At 42.0% G+C, this 20,150-nt stretch overlaps 3 protein-coding genes across 6 annotated transcripts; all 3 read right to left on the bottom strand.

Annotated features, from left to right (window-relative positions):
• Positions 1–714: 714 nt before the first annotated feature.
• Positions 715–4,240, bottom strand: LOC311492144 (transforming growth factor beta activator LRRC33-like). Its single transcript, XM_084550325.1, has 2 exons — positions 3,912–4,240; positions 715–3,766 (listed from the first exon to the last, which is right to left on the bottom strand). The coding sequence occupies exons 1-2, from the start codon at positions 3,999–4,001 to the stop codon at positions 1,898–1,900; spliced, it is 1,959 nt and encodes a 652-aa protein (XP_084406451.1). The 5' UTR covers positions 4,002–4,240; the 3' UTR covers positions 715–1,897.
• A 66-nt stretch (positions 4,241–4,306) lies between these two features.
• LOC311492146 (tumor necrosis factor ligand superfamily member 13B-like) lies at positions 4,307–7,086 on the bottom strand. 2 transcript variants are annotated; one of them, XM_084550330.1, is made up of 6 exons: positions 6,909–7,086; positions 6,696–6,783; positions 6,514–6,570; positions 6,318–6,430; positions 6,089–6,227; positions 4,307–4,978 (listed from the first exon to the last, which is right to left on the bottom strand). In XM_084550330.1, exons 1-6 carry the CDS (start codon positions 7,083–7,085, stop codon positions 4,863–4,865), a joined length of 690 nt encoding a protein of 229 aa, XP_084406456.1. In that variant the 5' UTR covers position 7,086; the 3' UTR covers positions 4,307–4,862. The 2 variants fall into 2 exon arrangements, with proteins under 2 accessions (XP_084406456.1, XP_084406455.1); XM_084550329.1 differs by having other exon boundaries at positions 4,308–4,978; positions 6,089–6,430.
• Positions 7,087–8,306: 1,220 nt separating this feature from the next.
• Positions 8,307–19,123, bottom strand: eda (ectodysplasin A). 3 transcript variants are annotated; one of them, XM_084550326.1, is made up of 8 exons: positions 18,711–19,123; positions 12,429–12,531; positions 10,548–10,586; positions 10,087–10,257; positions 9,721–9,755; positions 9,552–9,603; positions 8,874–9,004; positions 8,307–8,574 (listed from the first exon to the last, which is right to left on the bottom strand). In XM_084550326.1, the coding sequence occupies exons 1-8, from the start codon at positions 19,050–19,052 to the stop codon at positions 8,311–8,313; spliced, it is 1,137 nt and encodes a 378-aa protein (XP_084406452.1). In that variant the 5' UTR covers positions 19,053–19,123; the 3' UTR covers positions 8,307–8,310. The 3 variants fall into 3 exon arrangements, with proteins under 3 accessions (XP_084406452.1, XP_084406453.1, XP_084406454.1); XM_084550327.1 differs by having other exon boundaries at positions 8,880–9,004; XM_084550328.1 differs by having other exon boundaries at positions 8,916–9,004.
• Positions 19,124–20,150: the final 1,027 nt, after the last annotated feature.

Raw genomic sequence — 20,150 nt, 5'->3', positions numbered from 1 at the left:
AGAACTCAGTGGCTCTGAGAATTTCTGTATTGTGGACCACTGCCATATATTTTCTTCACTGAACTACTGTAAGAGCATGGTGGACGAAGGAGCATGATGTATTAGTTAAGAAAAACATCATTCCAAGTGAGCATATTTCTAAAAAAGAACATGGAGCACAAGAAAATGAGAGCAGATGCATCAGCCAGATGCTGCAGAATAACATAATGTCCAATATTAATGACGGTGTGACTGCTACATTTGAGGAACCGGAATATCACTTATGTAATGAAAAAAAATTGTCTTTATCCTCACATATTTCTTCAGTCTAGCGAGAGAGACTGACAGTAAGACAAGCTTTTAGTAATTACAGACAAACAAGCTGCTGCTGATTCCTGCTACTATATGCACCAGGTAGAAGAATGAATGCAATTTGCTATTTGCATTCCTATGGTTTCACACCTAATACTATCCACACAGTGTTCTATTCTTCAAGTGCTCTTTGCTTGAACTTGTCAAGCTGCTACTTGATCTAGTACCCAAAAACCCGTGGGTGGGGCAGTAGAGACATTTCCTACAGTTATATTGCTCAAGAGTCAAATTGTATTCTGGCTGTTCTGATGCTAATGCTGGCATCACATGCCTGGCTGTGCCCCAAGTGGACAAAGTAGTAATGGGTACAAGAATTGCAAAATGGCAATTTGCATCGGTTTAAAGAAGAAGGATGTGTCCGTAAGAGTGTTGCTTAACAGGATTTCCCAAGGCAGCAGTTTCTCTCTGACGTTCACCCAGAGATTGTTTAGATTGTAATTACGTTTCTGATGCCCTTTTTGCTCTACAACATGTCACAAAGCCTGTACACATTCTCACATCATTGCATGTGGATCGGCAGAGTGGGATCCAATTCATACTTTTATTCATGTGTTGTTAGTTTAACTTTTGTGCTACACAGAGAGTCTTATTTTATTAGTGGATCCAAATTCAGTAGATTTATTGAGTGAGAGTGCACACACACACTAAATGGTAGTAGCTTCAGTCAGTATTTTATGACTCGGTGGGATTCAAGTTGCTCAACTAAAAACAGATATTGCTCCTCTTCCAAGCTCAGTAATTTATGTTGTAGGTATAAAAACAGGGTATTCATACTCCTGAATGAAGGCTGCCAACATGTTGTGGTTATTAGGTACAGCATGTTTATTATGTACAACACAACTGTTTCCACATTTGTACGTGATAACATCTCCCAGGACCCACATAAATGCAACATTACAAAACTCAAACTGATTTATATAGTGATATATATTGAAATGACTTTTACGTGAAGACAAATGAGCCACTTTTCTTTAAAGATACATTAATAGGCGTTTTATACAGATAGTTCTACAAGGTCTCCATTATTGGCATTGTACCGAACATTAAGCCCAGATTCTGGGAATGTTGTGCAATCTTCACAGACGTCATAAAAATGAAAGCCAAGGTTAAGTCTTAGTCGCAAATAAACATTAAATTCAACATTTGATCATTGATTTGGCCTAAGCTGTAATCCTCACCAATCCTAGCCAATTTTCACTCTAGCTGGTTAAACAAAGTGATGCAGGCACTGGTGTCATTTGAGAAAGCTTGAACAGTGTGAGAGTATAATTATGTGTCAGATGATATGAGGTCTTCAGTGAATTGTATCGACTGGAAGTCTGTTTTTGCAGTCTAGGCAGCCATTACGCCTCACTTCTGCTAATAACAAAATGGGTCATGCAAATTGAAATTCCCCTGAGTTTTTCTTCAGGAAGTGCACTTCGCACCCCATTTTCTCACTGACTGTATACGGTTGATGGTTTGCTTACTTTATATAACCTATGTGCATACTTTATATGGAACAATGTGCAATACAATATGGATCACTGACAATAGATTTTAAATATCACACAAAAAATGATCTTTGTGTGCAGCACAGTTTCCTACTGAATATGATGAGCAGTACTAATAATACAGTTACGAATAAAACAACTATGAACATTGGTCCTGAATGCACTTCCTGAGCCTTTGTGTGCACCGAGCAGTACACTAAAGGGTTTTTCAGATATTCAGACATGAGGAAGCTTCGGACACTTGTGAAGCACTCAGTCTTGTTGATGTCAGGCAGTTTAATCTTCATCTCATTTAAGATTGTCAGCCATTTACTGTCACAGCAGTTGAAATGATTCCCACTGATAAACATCACAGTGAGATGTAAGGATAAAGCATGAAGCGAATGGTTTAAAGTCATAAAAACATTATTTCTTATATCAAGTTCTCTAAGAGGAGAGCAACTTAAACCGCTGGGTATCATATCTAGGTGGTTGGTTGACATGTTCAGTTGGATTAATGCTGGCATACAGGGCAAAGATAAATGAGAGCTGTTTATTTCGCTGATAATCAAGGACTCAAGAGTTGTTTCCACACCTTCAAGCGCCCTCTCATGCATTACCATGTGCACATTTTTTGCAAGGTTAAGAGAAACCAAAGAGGTTCTCTGAAAAGTGTTTGGCTGAAGTTCTTTTATGTTGTTTTCTTTAAGATCTAGGTGTTTCAGTGTCCTTAACTGCCCAAAGGGGACACAGGATCTGTTGGGATTTCTTTGCTGTGCTGTTTGAGAGCTTCTCAAATGATAGCTGAAAGGGCAAGGTTGCACAGAGTTGTCTTGTAGATTTAACGTTTCGATTTGTGCAAGCGCAGTGAGAAAGAGTGGGGAAATATGTACAAGTCCATTGCTTTGCAGGTCGAGGTGCTTTAAGGAGTGGAAGTAAAGCTGGCGGACGTGCCCTGAGTGAGTGTAATTTCTAATATTCCAGAAGATGTTTTGGAGACAGTTATTACTGAAATTCAGTGTTTCTAAATACAAGAGGAGGCTCAAAGTCTCCAGTGGGAAAGACTTGAAGTGGTTGAAGCTCAGGTCAATGTAAATCAGCGGCATTAGCCTCCAGTTTGCGTGCAGGTTATTTTTTCTAACTGTTTTCTCATTTACAATCTCATTATGAAGAGAGTTGGCTTCAGACACCATTGCAGCCTCTGAATTTAAGGTGCCAATCATGTTATTCTGTAAATGAAGATACCGCAAACAGTTCTTTTTTGGAACAACTGGGAAGTAAAGAAGTTGGTTGTAGCTCAGATCAAGAATTTCCAACATGTACAAGTGGTCATCCTCATGTGTCACAAAGTACTCCATTGAATTGCTACTGAGATTTAAATATTTGACTTGATGTAATTTAAAATCACAAATGTGCACGAGATTGTTTTTGGCCAAGTTCAACGTCTCTAATTGGCTCAACGGTTCAAATGTCCCCTGTTCAATCTCTGATATCAGATTGTCATCCATAAAAATGGCCCTCACACCTTTACTCTCTTTGAAGAGCTTGTGTGAAAGTCTTGTTAAAATGTTGCCACTCAACTTAAGTCGATCAAGAGAAGATTTGTTTTTAAGGTACAGTTCCACTGAATCATCTTTCAAACCGTTCATTGATAGATCCAAACTCTTCAGCCTACTCAGGGATTGCAGGGCTTTGCTGTTACTGCCAGGGTTGTTGTTTAGACCATTTCTGGACAAATTCAACAGTTCAAGTCGAGCCAAGTGTTCAAAAGCCCTCTCAGAGATGAGATCCAGCTGGTTGCTGCTCAGGTCCAGCTGTTCCAAGTACGGCAAAGCAAGTGTGTGCAACTGTCTGATGAAGTTATTGGACAGGTCCAGACTTCTGAGGCTCACATTCAAATCCAGAGGGACAGAGGAGAGGTTGTGGTTGTTCCAGGACTGCTCCTTCAAATGAAAGCAACATTAATCATAATCAAAGAGGGAACCATGGAGACCAAAGTTAAACAACCACCAACTTTGCGGGCTAAGAAAACAATATATTGTGCTGTCTTTACACGCCTTGCTTTTAAATTGTTCATCTTGAACCTACCTTTGGAGCATAGTGTGTCAGTCCAGTCTTAGAAAGGTCAAGGCTGAGTGACCAGAGTAGCAGGAGATTAGACAACATATGTTTGACCATTCTCCTTCTGCTGCTGTTTCTGCTGCTGCTAAACTGTGCCACTGCTGTTGTCAGAGCTCACAGATAAGGGACTCACACACACTCTCTTATAGCCACGCTTTATAAAAAAACAAAAAAGGCGGGGGGGTATAAACAGCTGTGGATTATAGATAGGCACTGATACTATATTTAGACAAATAAAGACTTGGCCAGTTCATATCACTCTATTGGGCTTTATTAAGCTTTTACAAATATATAAACAATGACTATCTAATTTGTACATATATATATATATATATATATATAAAAAAAGGTTTATAGGCAAAAATAGACAAATCTTTGCGTTATATTTAGCCGGTTTCAGAGATAAATGCCTTGAAGTGTAGCTATAAAGCCAAATAACAACAGCATTAAAGTATAATTTGCAGCGCTGTTAAGTTTCATGTCAACAAAGGAAAACACCTCCTGAGCAATATATAAATTTATACATTTGTTTGTTCCTGACATAGTCTTTGGAAAACGGAAGCTGTTCTAAAATAGATGAGAAGAACAAATAAGCAGGTGGAGCAGGAGGGAAGCCCCGGTGAGGTATTAAGAGACACACTAAAATAGACTGATGAAAGGAGCTGGTGGCACACAAAAACAATGCTAGCAGATAGGCCCGTGTGAACTGTCTGAATAACAGCTAAAGGATTAAAAAAAACTGACAGATGACAGCTGGTTTTAAATGTTCATTATATCTGAGTTTAATAACAGGGTCCAGCAGTTTTCCTGCCGCTGTCACTCGCTCCTTTATCAGCGTCTTCTCACACAGCCCAGTGTCGGTTTCCCACTTCCTGCAGCAACTGAACTGAACACTTATCATCGCAGCACTCTCTCGTTTCAGTTTAGCTGTATGACACCGAAAAAGGTTGATTCTTCGTCCATGGAGATCAGGGAAGTGGCCCTGTCTAGGATAATAAGTTCTAATTCATCATCCTGAAACAGCTGCACTACGCCTGTAACAGAGGATAGATAATGTTCAAAGAGGATGCATCAGGAGAGACGCAATATGGATGGAAAAGTGAAGGAAATATATGTTTGACATTTTTAAATAATTTCTTCACATTTGAAAGTAATTTGTGATCTCTGCTTCCTGTCATGTGTGAAAGTATTTGTTATATTTTTCCAATCTTTTATTTTCTCTTTAAGTGGCAGTGATTCTAGTCCTGGTCAAACGACTGTAGTTACGGTAGTTACGGGTTGCAAATGTGGTTTTATACTACAGCTCAGAAGAATGTGGGGTGGAAAAACAAACTTTTGTCATTCTAATAATTAGCCTTGAACAAATGTAATATGATCTCAGTGTACCCTGCACAGGTCATGAAAGTTCCAACAGCAGGGTACAGTGAAAGAAGTTGGTTTCTTTGCTGAGAAACCGGAGGCCTGCAGCTCCTCATCTAATAGCTCACTGTGGCTGCTGCTTCTTGCTCCAACACTCAGTGTAACATTTCAAATTGATCCGCAAACAGTGCCCAAAAAAATGCTTTGTACATAAGTCCTTGATGAATGACAGTGTTAAGTGCCAAGCCTACGGACAAAACATTTCTTGTGACTGCTTCATAATAAACGTCAACTTGTGTTTTGCCAGTAAAATATGTCGCAGCAGTAGTAAATGTTTGGCTTGCATTAGCAGCCATCTCCAAACCCATAAGCTCACTTCTCATGAAAACTACCATTATGCATTTGTACCAGGATATCTGTTCATAGAGACGTTACGTTAGCAGCAACTTAAAACCTAATTTTACAGAAAATGTCACTGCAGTTTGGAACAATGCAAATATATCTAAGTACTGCCATACTTTCTTCAGTGGATTATTCAGCATTAGATCGTAACTTAACAGACATTTGAATGAAAATCTTTTAAATGCCTGTAGACTTGTATGCCTGTTGAGATAAAGAAATAGTTTTATATTTTGCTAAGAGTTAGAATAGATTAAAGAATAGACTTCCACTCAGATGTCTGTACAGGAGCAGTGAAGGCACAACCTTTAGCAGAGAGAGTGGAAACAGCTATTCTGGCTTTGTCAAAAGGAAACTAAATCCACCAGCATTAGTGCCTCACTGACCTGCGGTGTAGCATGTATTGGCAGGGGTGTTATCAGGCATCTCTTGCAGGCAGCGCAAGAGCTTTGTTGATCTCGTCCCTGTGGATTCCCAACTTTGGATGATATGACCCATAACCGTGCTTGGACTTTCGAACAAAACCTGCGATTTAAGTAGAACATTAGCTGAGAAGTTGGAACAAATCACACGCAATATCAACTTAGTTATGCTTGAGTTAGAGTGACACAATACTTGTCCAAACACCAAGTAATAACCATCTTCTTGGACAACAATTCTGTTTTCCTTTTGTGAAATTGTATTTCCCTGCTGTGCAGAAACAATCCAAGGGATCACTGTTATATTTCCTGTGGGAAAAGGCAAGACACACTTATTCATAATAATGGCAGACGGCGCAACACTAAAGCCAAAGACTTGAATTTAGTTTTACCCCTTATGTCTGGTTGTTTGTTAGTATTAGCTTTAAACTGCAGAAATGATGTTGGAGCTGCCAAGAGAAGGAAATAAAAATCATACGTTCATTTTATTAACTTAGAATTTTTTTATTTTTTTTAATTAACTGGTCTCACTACCAGACTAGACCGTAACTAATGGACACAGGTTCCAACCCACCTCTGGAGATGCTTTGTTCCCGTTTCACTTTCTTAGAAGATAACTTCACAGAACTCTGAAGTTTTTGGAAAACACTCGGCTCTATGTCCTAAGAGAAAACAAGGCATTAAGATTAAATTTATTATTGCAGCGCTATCTGAATACTCACTAATGGCATAAATCTCAGTAGTATAATGTCCAAGATGACTCCATCCTGTATAATCAGTGACATACCTCCCTTGTTTTGGCCATTTTCCCATTGACTCCCTCAGAACGTGGCTGATTTAATTGTAGAATTATGTCCCCTTGGAGTTTGCGAAAATCATGTTCTAAAACACTGGCTTTGTACACCAGGAAAAGACTAAGACAAAACATAAACGCGGTCAGTGATATTAAAGCAGTATAAACCATAGCGAGGCTCTCGGTCTGACTGTCCCCAAGTTACTCAGTCACTAAACAGCTGAGGTCACACAACAGTAAACTCCGGAAACCGAAACGTTCGGTTTCAAAATTAGCTCTCTAAATGAGGAACTATCTTCGCTCACTCCCTCTCAAGATGGAACTCATTTAAATTGCATGAAAATTACAGCCAACTTTGTGAAGCACATTGTGAAACTTGCAAAGTTTAAAGCCACATTTTAATAAAGACAAAGGCCTCGCTCGCAGAACATCATATGTTCTTGTCAGCACCCGTGCCAGCTCAGTCCAATACGAAAGTGACGTCTTCAACCTTTTTAAATTAATACCACCGGCCGCACCAACACAAGAGGCAGACAAATGTGTTCAGACAGAAAAACGAAACATTTTTAATCCATCAATCAACTCCATTTACAAAAGTATATCCCATTTTATATACAGTATGTACAGGCGTGTATTAACAACTATCTTTTTTTTCTACATGGATTCATTCATAAGATAACTAAACAATAGCACTGGAACAAAACATATCACTGATATTCTGCAGGGATGCTGTAGTGCAAATGTGCGCAAAATATATAGTGCTGTTGCTCTGTGAATACCTTATAACTCCATTTTTTTTTTTTTTTTACGTCATAGCTTTGCATAGATACCTTTATACTTGCTTTGAACCTTTATATAACCTTTAACTCATTGTATAACCCAGGGACATATGGAGATTTGTGAAACCAACCGACTTAAAACCAAATGAATTACAAAGAACTAAAATGCAAATAAAACATTTCCAATTGTTTTGGAGATACAAGATCATCATTCAACAGCACTTAAAATAATGTAATTACTTAGTATCTGTCAGCGCAGTGTCCTTCCTTGTTATAAAGAGATATGCTGTCTGTGTTGACACAAAATAGGATCTATAAATAGACTCTTGTTTTGTGAGCAGGACATGTGGTTCATCAAAGCTCATCACTCTGCACAGAATGTGAAGGGAAGCGTAACAGTCCTTATTGTCCTTTTAATACAGACATGTGAAAGTGAACAAAAGTCACATTCAGTTTCTTCTGAACAGGGACAAGAGAGGGGCTAGACGTTGCTTTTAATCATTGTATTAATCCTACATCAGGCAGGATGACAGGACAGGATTATCGTGACTGTTGTGAGCAACTTTTCTTTTTCTTTTCTTTTTCTTTTTTTTGGAGTATGCAGATAGGTTGTGTAGTTATCCGTTCTGCCCAGCAGATGGAGCCTCCCCAAGTCTGACACTTCCCAGGAAGGTGGTGTGGTTGGTCATGTTGATTAGTGTGTACTCGTGGGCTATGCGTATGGAGATTTTCTGGCCGGCGCGGAGCGGGCTCACGCCAGCCGTGTAGCAGGTGTTGAACTTGCGCTGGCCCGTCTCGATGCTGCAAGTGCAGCGGAGGAACGGGCTGGAGTCCACCATCACATCATAGCTGGCAATGTCAGTGAAGTTGAGGTAGTACACCTGGTGGACAGGGGACATAATATTCACAAGAAACTGAGAGGGGTAGTCAAAACAAGTCCACATGATAATTTAAGGGCTTATTTAAAACTGAAACAGCTGCAATGTCAAAGTATCCAACAAGAGTATGAGTTATAGAGTTTCATATTTAAAACACAGGCAGGGGGAAAAGAAATATGTCTTGTAACATTTATGGATTTAAAAAAAAAAAGTGGGTTGTTAACCTTAACTAAAAAAACACCTGCCAGTTCTTCTGACTCTGAACTGTAAATTTAAAGAGTTACGTCAAGGACCGTACTCACTTCTACCTGACTATATATGAAGTAGACACCGTCCAACAGCACCTCTAGCTGCCCAGTGCGAGAGTGCATTTTAAACACGCGGTGATGGATGGACACCATCTTCCAGTTCTTAAGGACGCCTTGAGACAGATCTAAACATGTCACAACAAACACAAAAAGAGGGAAACGGTCAACATAAACAGCTTAACTGCAACCAGAGCTCAGGGCTGACACACAATATAAACCTGCTAATGATGCTTACACTCCTACAGCAGCATAATCTGAATCTGCTGGCATGCAACATCAGTCTGACTTATAGTAAAAGCTGTATACTAATCGTATAATGCCTATAGGATTACTTAGGCAACTATAATTCTGTTTAAGATCACAGTTTATATTGGTCATAGCCTGCATACAATATGTTTGGTTTCTTTGGAAAGTAAAGAGTAGAATTAAATAAAAAAAAAATTACCCAATCTGACATGTTGATACTCCAGAGTAAACATAAACTGCATGTTAACAATCTGTCAATCAAGTGTTTATATTTATTTTCTTGTAATTCTGAGGTTTTGCATGCATGTCTATATGCACGGTTCCAGACGTCTGCCTGACAAAGGGGCACTGGCAGGGATTATGGATGCTTATTGTTTTGGATCTCACACAGGGGTGTAACTACTGAGCAAACGGACAAAAACCCACCTTCTCTCACTTGGATGGTTGTTTCCTGCCCTTGCAAGTGAACCACTGCAGGCTGAAAAACAAATATCTCTGGTGACTAATCTGAATTCGTATCAAACAAGAGAGCAGCAGTTTCATCAGGTACACTGTGCGGGACAATATTAAATTCCAAAAGGTGACATACTCTTACCTGGAATTCCTTTGTTTTGGTTTTATCAGAGACCCCTGCAACAACAAGAGAGAGATATGATAAATTTCTGGCCTTTAGCACTGCTTAGGAACAAAGCAGAGATGATGTTTAAAACAAAACAAACACTCACATAGTTTAACAATGGGTCATTGCTATTCCACACAATGTTTAACATCCTGAATCAGAAACTCTCACTGTGCAGGCAATGAGTTAATCAATTTTGACAACTTGAGCCCCCTCCTAGTGTGGGAAAATGTCTACACGCAGGAAAATACTGTAATCTAAGAAACAAATCTCTCAGCTCATTTTCAAGTTTTCTGGCTGGAGTCTCGGTTATCTCAGTGTATTCTATTTTAAGCTTTATACCTGGCGGACCTTGAGCGCCCGGAGGTCCCTGCGGCCCAGGAGGTCCAGGGGGTCCCGCAGGCCCCACAACGTTGCTTCCTGGAATGCCGGGGATTCCAGGGATGCCCGGTGGCCCCTGTGGCCCTGGGGGACCGGGGGGACCAGGGGGCCCCGGCGCCGGCCGCTTTTTCCCTGTACAGAGAAAAGGCAAAATTATATATAGCCAGAAATCATAAATTAGTTTCGCAGGGCTTAAAAATCTATACAGTATCTGTGTAGATTGTAAATTCTGATACTCTCTATTAGAGACAAGAGGCAGAATTAACTTCTTCCCTGTCGGACAGAATCAAATACAAGATCGTCGTCCACTTTAAGCCAAACAGTTTGGATTATATATCAAAAACCTTTCCAGAAAGTGAGCAGGTGGTAGTTGTCTAATCAATAGCCCAGATAAAGGAAATTTTGGCTGAATTTTGCAATACCTTTTCTCTTCTCTTTCCTTCTCTCCTTTCCAGTCGATTCTGAAAGAAACATAAAACAGCGTGATTAAGCTGGAAATGGCCTCTTCAACAATTATCATCTCAGATAACATCTCAAGTATCCAGCTCATTCCGCCCAGGTACCGTAAATAGGCTAAAACAACAGATTCAGATGCTGTGCACTGAACACTGGAGTGGAGGTATGTCAGTCTGTGGTATCTTGTAGTGTAGTAATTTGTAAGTGTGGTTTCACCTCCTCTGTATGAACAAGTGCCTTAAGCATTCACAGGCAGTGGAACTGGAGAAGATCATTAGAGAGATACTTTATCCTGCCAAAATCCCTTTCTTTGAATTAAGCCCAGATGGAGAATGCAGATGAAAGTGTGCGTGCATGTGTGCGTGTGTGTCTCCCCTTTACAACCATGTGTGCGTGCGCGGTTGTTGGTGGGACATCTATGTCAGCGCTTGAAAGACAAAATGCACTTAGTGTGCATCTGTGTGTGTATATGCTCTGTGCGCAGCTGAAGAATCCTTTTCAAAAAGCCGTCTCGCTTGCTCTTGTGTTTACCATGTCATTATAACTACAAAGGCCATTTAACCTTAAAACCTCACAGTTTGAGTCCCCCTCAAACATATGGCCAGGGTTTCTCCTCTGGCTAAATGACTGGATGCATCCGCATAGATTTCTCTTAACGAGCAGCCCTATCTGGAATCTGGTGCCCGTTAGGAGTGCAGAGAACGCACACATACGCACACACATGTGGAAACACAGGACACACACACACACACAAGCACACATCTAAGGCTGAGATTACAAAAGCCTTTGTCTGTGTGCTGAGAGCAGAGGAGAGACCTGGGAATGATTAGTGTTTAGAGGCTCGGGACTTTACTGATTTATGTAGAAAGTCTCAAAGGTGAGTTTTTTCTTCTAATTTAAACACAATCACTAAACTTCCCCCCAAGTATTCGGTGTCACGCCACAGACATTGGAATGCCTTGTGATCATGCTGCACTTGTTGCACTCAGACGTGAAACTTCAAAGGCTTCGCTTTTTTTATTTGCATAGCTCAGATTCTAAACAAAAACTACAAAAGCATATTCAGACATATTGGCCACATGGTCTTGACTGTGGAGCTATTGATTAAAATAAATCAATTCAATGGGATTAATGAAAGCCATCAAAGTCTCATACAAATGGCCACCTGGTTCTCAAAAATAAGTGCATGTTCTGAAAAGGGATCCTTTTTTTGTCTTTCTTCTGATTCCTGAGACCTCACTGATAACACAAGTGGATTTGAAAGTATGTAAGTGTTTCACTGTCAAAAGACATTTGGGAGACCTTGTATTATTTTGGAGACGGGGGAAATCTGTGCGGGCTTCGCTGTCTGTTTCAAATTGGTGAAACCCTCCCAAACTCCTTGTTGTCCTTGTTTGCTATCCAAGTAATAATCAGTCCCATTCCGTTTAACTCTTGCTCTATAAACCCGGCAACATTATGTGGTGGAGCTGCTTTGTTAAGTAAGCACAAAGCAGTAAAAAATCAATTCCACAAAAAAGTGAGAAACCATTAACAATACTTTTTCAAAATTTAAGAGCCTTAAGCCCACCATAAACCAATTACTTACACTGAACCCAACAAACAAACAAGGTTAGAGAAGCCATTGCTCAAGTGTTGCCCAGTCCGTTGCCGAATCCAGAAAACAGGCTGATGCAGGTGCAGCAGGAGCAATGGTTTCTTTTTTTTTTTTTTTTTTTAAACATACCTGACCATGAAAAATATGGAAACTTAAATGCGTCAGGCTGAAAAGCTTTTATATTGAAGCACAAAGATAAAAGACGCAACCGTAGTAAAGGATGACATATCCAAAAAAAAAACTCACGCACCTGTTTCTGGCTCCTTGCCGGGACTTCTTTTCGATCTCTGAGTTATGCCCCTGTTATCCTCTGTGGCATGGAAGTCGCTATTTCTGTGCAGTAACTTCTCCAGCTGGAATGCAAAAAAGAAAAAAGAAAAAAAAAGATCATTAGGTACGGAAAAATACGCAAAATTCAAGCTCTGATCAAGAGACTGAATTGCGCACACACGTACATATGCTGTGAATACTGTTAGTACCAAGAAAGACCACCTTGGATGAGTTGTGTGAAGCAAACAAAAGGAATGAATGATACACGTTTCAGAGAGTGAAACCCATGTTACAAGTGGCCTTTCTATTCATTGGGTATAATGTTTGCACAGAGACAACTTGGGGCATTTGAAAAGATGTGAGACACTGTCAGCCAGCACATTCATTTGTGGCCAAGTCATTGTCTGGCCCATTGGGGCTGTAACCTATCCTGTAACCCAAGACACTTTTGTCTGTGCTTCTGGCGTTTGAGACAGTCACCTGGACACGACTGCTCTAAAATTCACCTTTTTATACAAAAGGAGGACATGAACTGTGGTTAATCTGAGAGCATTGCCCATTCATATGGCACCTGGTCCCAGCCCTATTCATTGGTGCCATGAATAAGCTAAAAAAGTGTCAAAGAAAAGGATCTGATGTAGCGGGTCTGAGCTCATCCCTAAAAACAGGAAAGCTATGCTACAGTGGTGGGGTGTTCCCATGGGTGAGTGAGTGGCGGGACAAACCGCATGCCTGTGTTCTTATGTGACTGGTTCTGGTCGACCTACATTCACATGAACTCTGCAGGACGCGCTAACCTGACTGTAACAAGCTCAAGACGTGACTGGCTCTGACAACAAAATGTTTCATGCCGACTTTAAAACGCAGATTGTTCTCAGTGTCTTCCTGTTCTGATCACATCTTTGGAGGATTCCCAGAACCCGATAGACAAAGAAAACTGGCAATAGAAACACAACAAGACCACCCAAAGCCTTCTTTTCGTCGAGTCTCGCAATATATGAGATCGCTTTCGGTCACACTTTGGAGTGTCAGCATAAATAACGGAAAGAGTGCGAGGCATAAAGGCTCTCGATGGCAGAGGACAGACAACCGGAGAACTTTTGTGTCGAGCTGGACATCTGTTTGCCGTTTGGACAGCTGACCTCTCTAAAGCATTGACACGTGCCACACCTTAGCATGGATCAAAAGATAATAGTGATGTATCATTTAGCTTTACTGCTAGAAATGAACGACAAGCTTACCGACAGACTCTGACCTCTCCATGGAAGCCTTTGTATCCCAGTTGGGTGCAAGATGACATATTCCCTGTTTTCATCAAGTAAACAGTTATTAAACCCCGACGGCAAGGCATATCCTTCTTCTGAAAGCAGCGTGAACTCCCAGTACCTCTTTGTGTGGTTTTAAAGCCACTGAAAGACTGTAAGAAGGCAAGAAAAGTTATGTTTCGAATTTTTTTCTATACCTCCTCTCAGATGTGGGAACCCCCTCCTGGGGTGAGGGATGAGATGTATCATGTCAAACACCCCGTTGGGCAAGCTCAAAGTAGTTAAAGTCTACATCCCTGACCAGCTGCCAGCCATGTCTGACCTTACGAGCACGGGAATTCCAGCCTGATGGAGGAGCATGTGTTGGAACAGTTTACCGACGCACAGACCGACCTCCAGATGTTCCTGCAAGCAGCGGCGTTTGCTGTTCATTTGGTGCGCAGGTGCCTCCACATCTCCTCTCCAGCTGTTGGCATGCAAGGGGCTTTTACCTCTCAAAGGATTCTTGGTGTATGTTCAAGCATATGGCGTTACACTTTCGTCTGTTCTGACAGCCAAACACGACTCAACAGCCAATTTCTGGCCCGAGATTAAGCTCAAGCAAAGCGACAAAAGACAAACAAGCAGTCTACTAGGCTACTACCAAACTGGTGCGGCTGGTATTGTGGATTAGATAAAAGTTCTTATGCGATGTGACTTTGAGAAATGGTTTTGTGCCCTTGTTTGCTTCATTTCACTTCATTACAACATTTACAGCCTCCATACCCTTCAAAGGCACGCAGAGTTACAGTAAATCAGGATGACAACGTGTTGGTATGTATGCCAAGTGCCAACTATTGAGTAAACCATTCTTTTTCGCGCAAGGGAAAAAATGCTATTAATTAGAGGGCTTTCAAGTCTTCAAAGCGTGGGGGTTGCTGTTGCGCACAGAAAACGCGATTCCCTGTTGCTTCGTGAGGATATGACTAAAATTCAGTCACCCCGGGGATGTGTAATTTCGGGATCACAAGGCTTCTTTTGGCCTGCTTAACACTTATTATTACAATGGCTTGTATTCCTACCAGTTTTAACACTTACTATAACACATACTAGTTAAATTCTCTGACATTCATAAAGCTTCGAGACATTTAGAAAAATAAAAAGCTTTAGACCTTCTGTGCTGTTTCTGAATCCACAAATACAGACATTGTGGTTGCAGTAATCTTGGACTCTCACTGAAAATTAGCCACTAAGTTGTGGTTGAGTGTGTGAGGTTACAAAGTTGAAGAGGTGAAACTGAGTGCTCTTGGCTGTGGTTGCGGACCGGGTGCCCATCACTGCTGTACAGGCATTACTAACTTCAGTGGCATGCGCACTCTGGAGAACTGATAATACTCCTGTGATTCACACCCCTGGATTCAACGACGACAGTTTTCTTCTTAAATGTCATAAAAAAAAAAAAAAAGGAGTGTCCTTCCCTCAGCCAGTGTCAGACGCCGTTCTCTGGAAGGCCATGTGTTTTTAACCATAGCTTCAGTAATTTAATAACAGTACGCATAGACTGTCATCTCAAAAGGCTGTGGAACTCAACCTAAGGGAAATGTAGCCTGTCAGCAGCCAATCACATTTCAGATTGTTGCAACACTTGCTGGCAAAGTGAATCCTAGCTGAACGCTGTAAAAGCCTTGAGAATTTATTATTTTGGTAGATGTTTGTGACTCTGGACTTAATCTTTACTGGGCGTCTACGCCATCTGTCTGTCAAGTCGATTCAGGCTTATAAGGAAAAGTTTGCAGCCTCGTATCTCTGATGCCTCTACCTCCGTGTGCTTTTTACGACACATGCGTCTATACTGATTAATCTCCCAGATATGTAAGCTCGCTCTATTCACACATATCATACTGCTGTTCTAACTAATCACGCCCTGGTCACAATTTTAGTAGATGAGGGTGACAGCCCACCCGGGGCGCCCCTGAGCTTGTATGCTGCAGAGGACTTTGTCTCCCATCAAACTGACTTTTTTAATAGCCGTTAACTAGACTCCAGATGTTTCGGCATCTGTTCTTTGTGAGACTTTGAAGGCATACATCAGAGGAGAAAATTATTTCATATAATGGTTGTAAAGAAAAATGTTGGGCTCGAGAATAAAACACAATTAAATATAGCTGAGATTGACTTTCATTACGCCCCGCTGACGTCAGGTGAATCGGGGTCAGGCTAAGTGAGGGCGACACTTGCTCTCGCTCTCCTACATCGCAACACAGATTTTAGCGCTACGCACACCTGGGAGGGGATTTTTACTGTTGGGAACTACGCAGGTCTGCCGGACAGCTGGGATTTACTGCCTTGCTCAAGGGCATTCCAACTGTGAGTGTTGAGGTGAACACTGTTTGTTCACTTCCCGGGCCCAGATCATAAATGACCAAATGATCATCTGCTCTCGTTGAGAAACAACTGGAGGGATCTGATGAAGTGTGAGGTATTAAGTGGTGCTTAATTTTTAACTGCATTCCAGAAATGAATTAATTTCCCTTGCAAGGCTCTTACTAAACATCCTCGGACTGTATACTTTAATTCTCTAAAAGATATAAAAGTGCAAGCTTTGAGTGGAAAACAACAGAGAAGAGATAAAATACAATTTTATAGACAACCCAAGAGACACAAATAGCCTCAAATAGAGTTGTTACAAACTCAGTGTGATAGCATTTGCGTGGTTTGCTTTATTTAATTCTTTGTCTCATATTACCGCTTTTACAGCCTAGATTCTTATCTCAGAGCTTCAGCCACATTTACTTTCCTCAGATCAGGCATGTATCTGCAAATGAAGCCTGCCAATTTTCCAGGGCTCAATAGCTTTTTTTTTTCCTACGAAAAAACAGGTGGCGGCTAAAAGAGATCAGGATAAACATGCAATAAAAATGCATTAAACCGAAAGAAAATACTAATATTACTTTATTAAAACAATTTTTTCCCATGGGTTACCACTTTAGCTCAGTAAAAATAACCAGTTATCTTTCCACTCGCTCATAACAGATACAGTTTGAAATACGCTTTCATGTGGTTTTTATTCTCTCCAATTACATTAACATTACCTGTCCTTACAGTGTCCTCAACTGACTCAAATCTTCTCTTTCCATTAATCTTACTCACGAGCACTCTAAACAAGATAATTATGATGATTTCTTCTTATAATTTCTTTTGCTGATTATCCCGGCTGTTCCGACACCGACAGGCCCCGCTGAAAACAACCAGACTCGCAATGCACTCTCACAACAAAGGTGTTTCTACATGACGACAAATTACACCACTTGTCTCTCTCAAAACAGAGCTCGACCTCAGTGCAAAAATAAATGAGTCTGAATAGAGGTTACGCGCTTGTGCACTGGTACAACACGATGACAAATCTTGTGCATTTCATGTCATGTCAGTGTGGTAGAAATGTTTGTTCCATTACATGATTTGCTTTTCTTCAGGCTTGTTTTCTTTAATACTTCTCATGTCCCGTTGCACTTGTCTGTATACCTGCTCATCACATCAAATTTCACTGAGGCCGCTGAAGAAGCCTTTGATGAAGACTTGTGTGAAAAATCCAATAAACAATTTTTTAGCTCTACAAAAGAGACTCTTCAAAGGATAAGGCAGAAAAGCTAACAAGTGCGGCCGCGGCATCTAAATGCCACATGCTCCTGTTTCTCCAACTATGTAAACTGTGGGATGTGTAATCAGAGTTGTTTAATGCAGACATCTGGCTAGGACAGCATCACAGCGCCGTTAAATATTTACAGCTGGGCCACAGTCTTTCACCTCATGAAGCGTCACCATCTGGGCCGAATACCAGGCCCATCTCACTCAGCTATAACCGGCGAAACCGCTACTATCTAAAATAAGCTTAGCAAAGGCCTCGCAGAGGACTAAATGAATAGGACGAGCTTGTGAAAGGAAAATGTTACAGAGCAAATCCCCACACGAGCAATGGATCTCATTAATCTTCCCTACAGAGGAATAACTGCACCCTGGATGACTTGAATTCCTCTGGGTGACTATCAAGTTGACAGTTCTGCACAACTAAATGTCCAGCCAATGCCCCACACAGAGGATCATTTTCTCTGCAGAAAGGTTACACAACCGGTGACATATGAGCTAATTGAGCCAGCAATGCAAAAGTTGAGAGGTACACTCGGCCCCTTTGTACTGATGGAATTAGGGAGTGTGTGATGGCAGCGGGCGGTGGCGGCGGCGGTGCAGGGGCTGTTGCCAAAGCCACAGACGACACAATGAGCGTTCAATCAGCCCGCTGCCAGAAAAGAAAACACATGTGAGACGAGGCTGGCTCTGCTCCAAGTACCAACTGCCCCATCTAAGTCCTGATGAATTTACATCAGCCCCCGGGCTTTGCACCTGCTGGTGATCCAGTTAATTTTTCCGTCCACCTGCTCCAGCACATTGACTGACCCCCTCTCTGTGATTCCAGCTGGGCAGGCTGCCTAAGTCCCGAGCATCCACCTCTGCCTGTCGAGATGGGGCTCTGGAAGCAAACCGAGTTAAACGTGGTCTGATGAAAGAAAACTACAGCCATTTCAGAAGTTGATGGGTGTAAACCGATAGATGTTTCCCCATTTGCACCACAGCCTCTGTCAGCCTCTTTAAAATATGCCACTCCTGGCTGTGTTTACCTGAACAGGAGACTTTGGCCAGGTGACAGATTTAAAGCCTACACCATTGTGCATCTTTGTGAGCTGAATCACGCACAAGGGGGAGCGCAAATCCAAACATATTTGTCTGGAAACTGAGCCGACAAAAACTTCGTGAGAGGCTACTGTAAAATAAGTTGCCCAGAAACATGCCATAACAAGAGCACAGACGCAAAACCTGACACCGAGCCACCGGGAACAAGGAGGACTGAATGGAGGCTGAGTGAACACGAACGGATTCTGTGTGAAGAATGAAAACAATGCTGAGTTAAAGAAGCATTTTTATTTTTTTTTTTGTCTTTTTTTTTTTGGTTTTTATGTCTTTACCTCAGGAGCCTCTCTGCTGGGTCTGCTACCGGAGTCAAGTCGCGGGTGTCCGGGCGGGAGCAGCACCGCCGCTGCCGCCGCCGCCACCGCCGGGTCAGACGGGTCACTCCCTGGGAGCGTCATAGAGTCCCGCTTCTGGTGGATAATTTCCCTTTTGAACTCGGACCGCAGATCCAAATAGCAGACGAGGGTGACGGCGTGCAGACACAACGAGAGCAGGAATAATCCCAGGAAGACGACACTGCCGCTCCGACTCCTGCACTTCTTGCCGCACGTGCAGGGAGCCGCTCCGGGCATCACTTTGTCCGGGAAGTCCTCCGCGCGTGAACCATCGCATGCCATTATCACACGGAGCGCGAGTCATATGCTCCTTATCTCGGCATAATCGGGCTCGTCTGTCTCGCGCGGGCCGCGGCTATTCATTTACGTGGAGGCTCATAGGTGCAGCAGCAGGTCGGCGCAAACTTCTACGAGTATCTGTAGTAACAATGGAGACCCGCCCACCTCCTTTGTGATTGGTCCGGGGCAATTACTAAACAACCCTGGCCAGAGGTTGGGGGCTGGATGCAATCGGTGCAGTGGTTGAGCGACACCCGATGGACAAACCCCGCCATTGCAGCCCATGTGTGGACTTGACAGGATGTTGTGACAAATGTGATTATGAAGCGCCACTTTGAGACACACAAAAACACACTTCAAGACGTTCTCTCAGGGGTTTATTTCCTGCTCCGTGCATATGAATGGGAAGGTTTGGTCACTGGCGAGATGTATATTGTTTACGCGTGTGTTTTAGGGTTTGGACATGATATTTTTCACCGGCGGTCTTTGTTTGGCACTTTGTTTTGTTATGTGGGTGGCACATGGACGTGGGGCACAGAGAGGTGGTCCTTATTCAAAGCCCGGGTAAATATTGCCCCGGTGAACAAGGGCAAGCGGTTGATGATTACGTCATGTCATCAAAGAGTGGAAAAGTATTACAAATTATATCCTCAAACAGACTACAAATGGCATAATTATATTTCATCTGGACTCTGTCAGGCTGAACAGCATGATAGCGGGCAAGGAGGAGAGTCACGGTGAGGTCAGCGACACTTTGTGTACAGCACCATCAAATACTCTAAACACTGTGTCACTCAGCTGAACTTGGGGAATATTTGGAAATTTATGTTATCAAAATAAAGCCAAAGACAATGCTTTAACGAGACAAAATGTGACTTTGCGGTTTCTACGCTTTCAAAATCCAGAGGGGACCCTTGTTCTTTTCAGATGCAGGCGCTTTGATGTCTTCAGCAAGGAGCCAGAGGTAGCCTGTGGATCAGTCCACCCTTGAGTCTCGAGATGATGAAACCGCCGCGCCAAGCATGGCCGAAACATGGAGGCTTGATGGATTAGCCACAATTTATTCCTTCGGGACAAAACCTGACATTTGCGTGCACTTGA

This window comes from Chelon labrosus (assembly GCF_963514085.1).
Source record: "Chelon labrosus genome assembly, chromosome: 8".
Taxonomy (NCBI): Eukaryota; Metazoa; Chordata; class Actinopteri; order Mugiliformes; family Mugilidae; genus Chelon; species Chelon labrosus.
The sequence above is the reverse complement of the archived record's forward strand: the minus strand, read 5'-3'. Positions and strand labels throughout refer to the sequence as shown.

Coding starts and splice junctions, on each gene's coding strand:
- LOC311492144 (XM_084550325.1), bottom strand. CDS start 4,001: ATGGTCAAACATATGTTGTCTAATCTCCTGCTACTCTGGTCACTCAGC. Junction 3,767..3,911: donor TGACACACTATGCTCCAAAG/GTAGGTTCAAGA, acceptor TTTCATTTGAAG/GAGCAGTCCTGGAACAACCA.
- LOC311492146 (XM_084550329.1), bottom strand. CDS start 7,085: ATGGTTTATACTGCTTTAATATCACTGACCGCGTTTATGTTTTGTCTT. Junction 6,571..6,695: donor GGAACAAAGCATCTCCAGAG/GTGGGTTGGAAC, acceptor TTCTCTTGGCAG/CTCCAACATCATTTCTGCAG. Junction 6,431..6,513: donor CAAACAACCAGACATAAGGG/GTAAAACTAAAT, acceptor CTTTTCCCACAG/GAAATATAACAGTGATCCCT.
- eda (XM_084550326.1), bottom strand. CDS start 19,052: ATGGCATGCGATGGTTCACGCGCGGAGGACTTCCCGGACAAAGTGATG. Junction 9,604..9,720: donor CCAAAACAAAGGAATTCCAG/GTAAGAGTATGT, acceptor TTTGTTTTTCAG/CCTGCAGTGGTTCACTTGCA. Junction 8,575..8,873: donor TCATATATAGTCAGGTAGAA/GTGAGTACGGTC, acceptor CCTGTCCACCAG/GTGTACTACCTCAACTTCAC.